This window comes from Syngnathus typhle, linkage group LG2 (genome assembly GCF_033458585.1).
Source record: "Syngnathus typhle isolate RoL2023-S1 ecotype Sweden linkage group LG2, RoL_Styp_1.0, whole genome shotgun sequence".
Taxonomy (NCBI): domain Eukaryota; kingdom Metazoa; phylum Chordata; class Actinopteri; order Syngnathiformes; family Syngnathidae; genus Syngnathus; species Syngnathus typhle.
Window position 1 is genome coordinate 17490649 of NC_083739.1, and position 10520 is coordinate 17501168.

Here is a 10520-nt window from a genome sequence, read left to right on the forward strand (position 1 = left end):
GAAGTAGATTTATTTAACGTCTACTTGCATTTTCGTCCAACATAAAATGCGTCATCGTCGGCGCAAGTAATTAACGTCACCAGGACCCAGTGCGCTTGTATTTACTTTTCTTGCAAAACATTTTGTGCGTTTTGCAATGTAATATGGATTTTCTGAGTAAATCAAATTGAAGGTATGTGGTCAGTTTTAAATAGTCCAACACCATACGGGACAGGAAGTTATTTCGTAGTATTTAGATTTGATGACTCAGATGCTAGATGCCAGCAATGTGGTTCCTATATAGAGAGTAGAACGGTGATTATAGTACTGTATATTTTTGGAATATTGACTTCTGATTTTTCGATGCAAATATGCATAATGTCAATTGCTGTTAAAAGTAGACCGATGTCTGAAATTCCAATACTGTTTACGGAAAATGTATTACTGCCAGTTATCAACTAATCATTTGTTCGTGACACCAACTCTTAATAGTTAGAGAGACGGTTAAACAGATTTTATAATATCTAAAAGGTTATCCTAGTGAGGAAATGCGGTTTGGAGAATGTGTAAATAAATAAATGAATGATACTGAGATCTCTCATGTTTGATCCTACCATACAGAGAACGGGGCTCAGCTGCGATGCCTCCAACCATGGCGCTTATAAGTGATCCAAAGATTGCTTTTTCCTACCTGCGTCCAGCATGTGTCCTCCTAACCCGTGTGCCTACTTTGAGCAATGTTGAGACTTTGAGTGCTCAGTTAAAAGAGGTCAACGATGCCACCCTGCAGCAGCTCCAAGATTACGTCCTCTTCCCGCTCCGCTTTGTGCTCAAATTGCCCGGGCCCAAGAAGGACAAAGTGGTGCAAGCTGTGGTTGAAGCTATGAGTCACGTCCTGGAGAACACTTGCGTTCAGAGCTGGCAGACCCTCCATGAACTCTTCTCAGAACTCTGCCTCTGCCTGTGTTCCCCCGAAAACCCTGGAAAACCTGCAGATACATCCGAGGAGCTGAAATTAACAGCACTGCGATGCCTGGACACCTTGCTTCATGCTGCATATGGCGATATTGTATTCCAATTTTTTGAAAACAAAGTACTGCCTGAGCTGGGAGCTGCCGTTTCACTGCTTCTGGCTTTAGCTGAGAAGGAGAAATCCAGAGATGTTCAAATAGCAGCCTTGAAGTTCTTCCAGGTGTTGACTCTGCAATGTGACTGCAATAAGGATCATGTAGTGCCCTCCTCAGATGAACGCGAAGCTGAAGGCAATGCTATGGCTTCATTCTTACCTGGCGTTACAATGGCAGTTGCCAGGATCATCACAGGTGATTTGAGACAAGGCCACGGAGTCACAGTTCGAGCTGTCAAGGTACCATAAGTTCTAGTTATTACAAACCATGGTTTACTATTAATTACTTGTCTAGTTGTGGTTGAATCACCAGATTTAGGTCATTCATAGCTAATTGTCCAGTCATAAAATCCATAAAACAAGAATAATATAAGCTGGTTTATGGACTCATCTTTGAAAAGCAATTTGAAATTGTCCTTTCACATTATATTTTCATTTAGGTTTGGTCCAGGACCGTCAGCCTCGTCATGGAAGATGCTCAGCTTCAGTCTAGTGAGGTGTTGAAATCTCCCTCAACAGACCTAGGGAAGATTGGCCAGCTGATCGTCCGTCGCACATCGGACTGGGTGAAGAACACGTCGGGAAAACTGTGCATGCTTCTAAAGAAGATTATCTCCAGTACGGTGGCACACCAGCACTGGAAAGTCCGACTGGAGGTGGTGGAGATGGCCGAGCACCTGTTGGACAGGTGTACTCACTCTTTGGGCGAGTGTGTTGGGCTGCTTCTGGAGGCACTGGTGGGAGCAATTAATGATGAAGATCCCAGAGTCAGAGAGAGGTTTGTTTTTATTGCGGCAAGCTCAATAACTGGTTATTTATTATCTTATTCCAGTTACCTTTTCTTCTCTGCAGGTGCGAAGTTGCGCTCAGAAAGGCTTCCCAGAAAAATCAGATAGCTGTCAATGCCGACGATATCAGATGTAAAAGCAGCTCTCAAGCATTCACTGGCGTCCTGTCAGAGAATCTCCACTCTTTGGCCACTTCACTACCCAGACTGATGCGGACCTCTGATGACCAGAAGAAGCTGTTTGTCCTTAATGTCTTTCTGGGTTATTTAAAGCTCCTCGGACCACTGGTGTCTGTGGTGCTGAACTCTGCGGTGCATCTTGAGAGGATTTCGAAAGCCCTGATGCAGGTAACAAGCAGTGTAGTGACATAAATGCCGTACTTTGTGGAAGGAAATAGCACGAGTGGAACATGTCACCAATTTACATTCCGCATTATTATGCAAAGGATGTTTTTCTCCGATTTTTTTTATAGTCTATGCAAATGAACTCAGCATAACTTTCAAGTCTTCAACTGTTAGAGAATATTTTGAATGTTTTTAAACAAACCTCCCAATGATAGAGTACTGTATATATTTTGTAAATATATATATATATATATATATATATTTTTTTTTTTTTAAATAGAAACATAAATATTGTTAAAATGCTCTGTTCTAAACTATTTTGTACACCAATGGCAATACATTTTATGGGTTGTGAAGAATTGAAAATATCCACTTTCTTGACTTTGCAGCAGTAGGAGGTTGCGTTTGTATTCCAAGAATTTCAAAAAATGCATTTCAAAATTAACTCCATTAAAATGTACACAAAAGTGAAATAACTAAATTATTTAGATACATTTTTTACTAAATATAAAATGCAAATACAAAATTGAATTTAAAAGTTAAACAAAAAATAACCAAACTCACCTTGGGCAGTGATTATTTTAAAAACCACTTAGAGAGATTATGCACCACTACTGTTAAACATACCAGGTTTGACATTGAAAATTCACCTATCAATCCATTATGGAAACAGCTTAACCTCATGAGGGTTTCCCAAGATATTGAATAAATGACAACTGGACAGTTCAGGTTGTTTTAGATGTTTTTAACCCTTTTCCTGATTTAAAAGGGTTCAACACCCACACTTCACCTACTGTCATTGCACAAACAAAATCGACAATGTGAAAATGTACATTTAAAGGCGATTGTGTATTTATTTACAGAATCACAGCTTCCTGCAAGACTGTTCAAATAAATTGCTTTTTTTTCTCAGGTGCTGGAGTTGGACGTCACAGATGTCCATATTGTAGAAGAACGAAGTCACAATGCCACAATAGAAACAAGCTCAGATTCCAATCACTCGACTCATGTACGGAGGAAGCATTTTCTTTTCTTTACAGATGAAAAGATCTTTTCTGTTCTCACAGAGATCTGTCGGACATTAGGTATTGGGACATAATCTCTTTTGCATTTTATGTTGTGGTTGTGTAGCCATCCAAATCCTTGAAGTCATTCTACTATGTTTTACTCGTAGGTTACTATGGCAACATTTTTCTGCTGACGGACCACTTCTTGGATCTGTACCGCCAGTCATCAGCGTACCGGAAGCAGGCCGCAATGGTTCTTAATGAGCTCATCAGAGGCGCTGCTGGCATGACTCTCTTCACAGAGGGAAGGTGCCTGGAGGGTGTGGGTGGAGGACTTCCTCCCTCCCAGGAAGACCTTAAAGCAGCTGTGATGCTGGTCATGGAGGAATACATCAGCCTCAACAACTGGAACTTGATCACAGTCAATGAGGAGACTGACAGAGGTCGACTGGACCAACAGGTGAGGACAAAGATTCCTTGTTTAGTTGTTATTATTAGTTCAGGTTGCAAATACCTTTTTCTTGATTTTTGTTTAGCGTTTACCTTCTTGTTTTTACATTTTGGATCCACTGTTTGAGCATTACCCCAAATGTAAGAAATTATCAGTGTCAAAATAAACCGTAAATATTATAGTTTTTTGTTTTTTTTTAAAGCTTATCTCATAATGATGACAGAATTTGGGACTGCTGTTTGATAATCCCTGAATTTAATTTAACACTATTTTAAGCAAATCAAGGAACCTCAGTAATCCATAATGTTACTATTTGCCCGTTTTCTTTCTGTAGCTACTGCAGCCGCCCGTCCTCCTCTCCATATCCAACAGTCATGCCGACCCCCTTCAAGTTTTCCCTTCTTCTCGTGCCTCGCCGCCCACTTCAACAGTCCACCAACTCAATAGTAACATTTGGCAGCTGTGCATCCAGCTGGAGGGTGTGGCCTGCTTCGCTCAGGCCCTCGGACACCACTTCCGTCCCCTGCTAATGACATCACTGTACCCGGTGCTTGAAAAAGCGGGCGAGGAAACGCTTCTGATCAGCCAAGTAGCACTGGACTCCATGTGGGACATCAGCAAGGCCTGTGGCTACTTATCCCTGAAGGAGTTGATTAATGAGAACTCGGACTATCTGCTCAATGACATCTCACTTAACTTGCAGAGGCTCAGCCAGCATCCGCAGGTCAGTTTTATAGTGCTAGAAGCCCTTTAAAGTTCTTGCTTTTCTCACACTTGGTCCATGCTGACCCCCCATGCTAGCAAACTAAGAACATTTGATCTGGATTTAGAGGATGTTATTCAGTTTAAGGATTCTTTGCAGGTAATTCAACCTCGGTGTTATCGATTTAGCCCTGCCGTGAAAACGAGTACTCTACCCGTATTTGACATCCCGCCGACAATGTTTATAATTTCCTCCCGCTCAAACAACTGTTTGAATATTTAATTGTCACCATTCTCAATACATGTAAATGCAGTGTGCATAATATTGTGGACACTTACAAGGTTTGATGTTGTCTTTGTCCTGTTGTCCAGGCTCCAAGGGTGCTGACGGTGATGTTGACTCACTCTGACTCCACCTTGCTGCCTCTGGTCCGAGACATCATCCAGGATGTGCTCATGGCCCTCGACCTCAGCTACGATCACACCGCCTCTCTCTTCTGCTCTGTACTGCACGCCCTTATGAAGGCACTCGGTGAGATCTCACATTTGATAAAACGGAAGGAGCAGACTCTAATTTGTATTCCTATGTGCTTTTAATCCAGCGAGATGGTTTCCTTTGACTTCTGGAAAAACCAAAGAGACTTCCCCGTCAAAGCAAACCTGCGCCGACCAGGAAGTCTTTAACATCCGCCAGTTCCTGCTGGACTACCGCAAGCAGAGAGAGCTGGCAGAAGGCATTGGAATAGAGGAAGATGACCCTGAAGACTTGGGTAGGATTCTGTAGCTACAAGACTAACCCCATGCAGAGGAAAGTGCAATGTAGAGCCAAGTATGCAGCATTATCATGAGTTTATTTGTGCAAGGGACAGCTGAGGGGTGGATGAATTCACCTTCCGAGGTCATGTCAGTGTCAAAGTATAACCAGGGCTCCAAACTGTTTTTTTTACTTGGAATTTTGTATATCACCCCCGTGCGATTAAATGAACGTTTTACTATGTCGTGATTCAGCTGTGTATGAACTGACACATAACTGTCTTTGCAGAGATTACACCCCCCACAGATTTTCAAGAAGACAATGATGCTGATGGTTGTGATGTGGAAGCAGAACTTCCCACCCAACTCAGCATTACCAAAGACGTTATGGAGCGTTGTATTCATCTGCTGTCTGACTCAAATCTCTACCTCCGACTTAAGGTACTGTGGCTAACCCTAACTTTTCATATACATGTATTGTGCAAATGGGGCACACACACCAGACTTCTAGCCAAACAGAATGCATTCTTGTACGTGTCTCCTTAGTTGCATTTTCCATCAGGTGCTGGATGTACTGGAGCTGTGTGTTAGTGTGCTGAGTGAAAGGGAAAACGAATTGTTACCCATGGCCCATCGTTGCTGGCCCCCTCTCCTGCAGAGACTGACCGCTGATGACCCACTAGCCGTCCTCAGAGCCTTTAGGGTACGTACAAAATAATCAGACAGTATTATGCTTAAATAGAAGCTCCTACAATCTCAAATAGAACATATGTGGTTCTACCTTCCAGGTTTTGTGTACTTTGGGTCATACCTGTGGTGACTTCCTGAGGAGGAGAGTCTCAAAGGAGGTTTTGCCAAAGCTGACCTCCTCTCTGGTTAAGCAGGCTTCCATTAGTGCTAAATCAGGACCGGTCTACACTCACACGCTGGCCTACAAACTGCAGCTGACGGTACTTGAGGGGCTGGGCTCACTTTGTCAGAGCTTGGACCTGGGTGAGTGAACACACAAATGTCCACCTAATTCCCGGCCGGGCATGCTGCAGTAGCGGCGCATAAAGCATCACCCAAGCTTTGAGAACGATTCTGTAAATGACTGGTTAAGCCCCCCCCCCCCCCCATTCATTTCGAAAATATTTAAGCGATTGGGAAAAATAAAAATAATGGGAGCTAAACCACTCGTATAGCGAGTCCATACCCGCATGCACGTCCACATGCAGTTACACCAGCAGATGGCAGACATGCAATAGTGGAAAATAACTACATCGAATGGGTACGTGTACAATTACCTAGTTATTTGCCTTATTAGTCTATTCACATACACAAAATAGACATTAACTAGTTGAAATCAAAATATGCGGGATTGACATTTTTTTCATGCAAACACTTTTTATATTGTTTAAGCACTGTACTTTAAAAACAATTGAATAGGTTTATGTTTTATTGCTAATGAGAGTAACTTTATTTGGAAGAGTCTAACGCCATTGCACTCTATACATAAACAGAAAGCAATTACTGTGTGTCTGCGCGTGCGCGTATTCATATTACATCATGTCTCACAATACTCGGTGGAATGTAGTACGCCTTAATTTACAGAAACTGCTGCAAGCATTTTTTTCCCCTCAAGGTCAATTTTGTGCCAGTGTAATGAGAGCTGTTCCAGTCAATTTACAGCTTATATTCTTTAAGGAGAATCCTGCAGGGAATTGTATGGTTGAGCTCCCACAAGTAGTGTTTTGTTCACTGATTTTTTTCCGTACTTATTTAAACCTCATTTTCTCCTACTAAAATGTGAATGAAAATTGCCTTTGGGAACATGGATATTTTTTTAATTATGTCTAATTTGCTTAAGGTTCAAATATTTTTCTTTTACTTTCCAAAAGTTAGAAAAAGTATATATTGGTTTCCCCCTTTCCTTGATAGCTGTTGTTTTACACAAAATAAAGTTACCACTGCAGCACTTAAAATCAATGAAGCACCTCCTTGTTATAAATGCCCAGTCAGCAGCTCAAAAGGTGCACACGTCATGCATGCACGCAATGTGGCACGTCATTGGTAACACCATCAAAACTAAGTACTGCCCATACCCATGTCATCTGTGGTAGCAATTCACCTCTCCTTACCTTTACATGGTAGTTTTATAGTTGTTAGTGGAAGTTGGACTTTTCGCTACATGGTGTGTTTTTTTTTGTTTTGTTTTTGTTTTTAATGGAGTTGAACTTTTATTCATGCCTTTCCCCCATAGCACAAGAAAATACTTTTTTAGCAAGGTGTTGAGCATGTCATTGAGCAACATAAGAGAGAAACAGTCTGCATGCCGCATCACTCGCGTGAATACCGATTTGGCTCCAGCTTGCCTTTGGGACGCCCGCAGCAAGCCAATTAGCGAGCCTCAGTCACACAGCGAGCCGCGGACACCGAGACGGCAACTAAAGTATTCTATGTCCCCCCGGTCGGCTCTATCTGCTTCAATCCCACCTTTTCTTCATTTACCACAGAACCACGAACAGCACCTGATTATTTGTGACTGCTGGTGCTATATTCCAAGTATCCACAAAGAAGCTGGTCATGAGTGCAAGCAGCAGCAGATGGAAGAGAAGAAGGGGGATAGAAGTGGTAGCTGAATAATCCCATTGAACTGGGAAATGTGCACCGCTTCTTTTATTCTTGACACGCCGCGAGTGTGGGTCGCCCCGGAGAGGGAAATCGACACGTTTTGAAATGAGGCTTGAAAGGAAGCCCATTTTGCACCTGAGGGAATGGCTAAGTGTCTGCCGAGAATGTGAGGATTGGACAAGAGCTGTGTGTGTGGAGTGGGCGGTGTGGAATGAAGAGAAAGTGATGAAAGAGTTGAAGCAACGTAACATGGAAGGGAAAGAAAAGTGGGCATTTGCCAGGTTGCGATAGTCCAGTTGGGGTAAGGCAGGGTCATGCTTGGTGCACTTGAAAGTGTGCAGCAAGAAGCCAGCCAGACATGGAGTCAGTTGGGCTTTTTACACCAACCCACTACCGTTTTAAAATAGGAAAGGGGAGCAGATGAAATCCTGATAAGCACAACCACCCCGCTGTGACTCTTCCTCGCTCTACCAGCCCTGCTAAGGGTTTAAAGATGCAAAGTCTCAAAAATTCTTCTCTTGTCTTCATCTGTCACCGTCTTGCAACAGGGATATTGAGCAAACTCTGAAATGCTCTGCGCTCCTCTGTCCCTACCAGTGTTTTATTGAGCAGAATAATTTGGCCACCAAGGAGTTGTGCCATAGTGGAGGTCGGCGTGGATTGAGCTGAATGTTCTCGTGTTGTCCTTCTTGAGGTGGCAAAATTCTTGAGTCTCCTCTTCTACTGCACTTCATTTGGCTTCAAGACGTAATTGTTTAGTGATCAGTTCAAAACAATTGGCAGAATTTTGTGGAACCTTGAAAGTCCAACACAGTCCAGTCTATGACGCTGGTTCACTTTCCAGTTCTTTGAATTCCAAAACTACTTTTGGATAGTTTTTCCTTAATCTTTTTTCCCTGTTTTGTTTGCTGTGTATTTCCAGATGAAGAAGACTTAGATATTGTTTGTGATGCGTGCCTGCCCTACCTGAGCTGCAGACAACCCATCGGACTGCAACAGGCCTGCTTAAGGTAAAATCAAACCTCACCAAATCTCAGTAAAAGTCATCTTGACTTGCCAGTGTCGAATCGTTCATTATTGGAATACAGTTGCAAATAAAGTAAGATTTAAATTGCCCGAGTGTAAACTCGAGATAATCATGATGAATCTTTATCATCCTTCAAAATTACTTAATTGAAACCAACTTTTATGCTGAAGTGTTGAAAAGAATCCAATTACTCGCAAATATTTGCAAAACGTCACCCAGATTGAATTGAATGTTTTTCTCTTCTTCAGTGTCTTCCACCACTTGATCCAGGTGGACCCCGATGCCTTCTGGTTGACGTTAAATGAGATCCACTGCCCGTCTTCCTTTGTTCCACCGCATCCCGACCTGCAGCCCGTGCAGCTGAGTGGGATGGGACGCCCCAGAGATGAGTACTCGGACAATGTCCTCAAATTACTGCGGGAGGAATTTGGTGATGAGTAAAGCTAATTGCGACTAATGCACTTCCAATGGACAATTCATTTAAGAAGAAGACTCGTGTTTGTACAGATGTTGTAGACATTTTCACTAAAGTTCTAATTTTCTATAATCAACCAGGTAATCTTTGCCTGTTACTGTCACATCTTTTTATCGTGTACTCCCACCTAATTATGATTAACAAAGTAATCTTCCTGAATATACTGAAAATTTGTTTTGCAAAACAATATCAATGTAAATCTTGATCATAATGTTAAATCATTTCCATTCAATGAACATGAATTGACCTGAGTGTGTTTGTCACTCATCTGTATTCCAAATACATACCTCATTGTTAAAACCTTGCTTGAATTATTGTCCTTCACTGCCAAAACAAACCATCTTAAATGACTTAGTTTCTATTATTATTGCAGACAATTTGCACCTTTTTATATATTCAAAGGCTCTTACGCTTCTAAGTGTAACGAAGGAAAGTGCGTCTCTGCCAAGCAGAAAGTCAATGAAACCAGGTGAACAATGTGGCGGTGGTCTTTGAGCGGCCTTCCTTCTGTTATTCACGAGCAGCCGACATCACCCATCACAGCATGTTATTGCTCTTAAGCCTTCGCCATTCAGGTTATGTTTCAACAATAGAGGCCCAGTCCTTCTCCGTTATCGCATCACCTCTCTGGTCGGGTAAGCCACCTCATAGCGCCGTGATGAATGTACCAGGCCTCCGGTGTGAGGAAACAAGGACGGCACCTTTTCCATTTAGGCCTCTCGACTTAATGTAAAGCAAATGTGGCGCGCCGTCTCTTTATCTCAACTGTGTGCCGCAGCTATTTATCCCTCTGCCAGCGCTGACAACAGCACCATTAGTCATCAGCGGCAACACAGGTGGGAGGCTCCTCACACACACACACACACACACACACAGCATTTGACAAATTAGTATGTTACAGTAGTGCAGAAAAAAAGTGAAACGAATGCAAATACAGGAAGTGGGATTATAAATTCTAATTAGGACAAAAAGTTGTTTGTGTGTTGTGTGTTTTTAAGGGGTGGGGCAAGTGACGGCTGGTGCTCAATTATACGTCTCGGGTTGGCAATTCACCACGCAGTTTGTTACAGTCTTCAAATAGTAGGGTGGGTACAATGCCAAGGGGGAGGGGGGGCATGTGACCTCAGGGAACATGTTCATTAGGATACAATGTTATGCAGAGGTGCACTTATAGCAAATATATAGGCAAATGATCCTACTTTTAGTCACCAAGGAGTGTTGGGTTGGGGGGCGTGGAATATTTTCTCTTCCCAGG

The 10520-nt window shown here is 42.5% G+C and overlaps 1 protein-coding gene across 1 annotated transcript; it reads left to right on the forward strand.

The window, feature by feature from the left end:
* The first annotated feature begins 31 nt into the window (after nt 1-31).
* On the forward strand, nt 32-9569 carry tti1 (TELO2 interacting protein 1). Its single transcript, XM_061272153.1, has 14 exons — nt 32-172; nt 601-1345; nt 1546-1883; nt 1958-2240; nt 3151-3322; nt 3412-3704; nt 4030-4419; nt 4770-4929; nt 5000-5167; nt 5440-5591; nt 5713-5853; nt 5939-6143; nt 8686-8773; nt 9039-9569. The coding sequence occupies exons 2-14, from the start codon at nt 620-622 to the stop codon at nt 9229-9231; spliced, it is 3309 nt and encodes a 1102-aa protein (XP_061128137.1). The 5' UTR covers nt 32-172; nt 601-619; the 3' UTR covers nt 9232-9569.
* The last annotated feature ends 951 nt before the right edge of the window (nt 9570-10520 follow it).

Excerpts from the sequence above, each read along its gene's own strand:
- tti1 (XM_061272153.1), top strand. The coding sequence starts at position 620 with ATGCCTCCAACCATGGCGCTTATAAGTGATCCAAAGATTGCTTTTTCC. Across the intron at positions 1,884-1,957 it reads GATCCCAGAGTCAGAGAGAG|GTGCGAAGTTGCGCTCAGAA; the intron begins GTTTGTTTTTAT and ends TCTTCTCTGCAG. Across the intron at positions 5,168-5,439 it reads AGATGACCCTGAAGACTTGG|AGATTACACCCCCCACAGAT; the intron begins GTAGGATTCTGT and ends CTGTCTTTGCAG.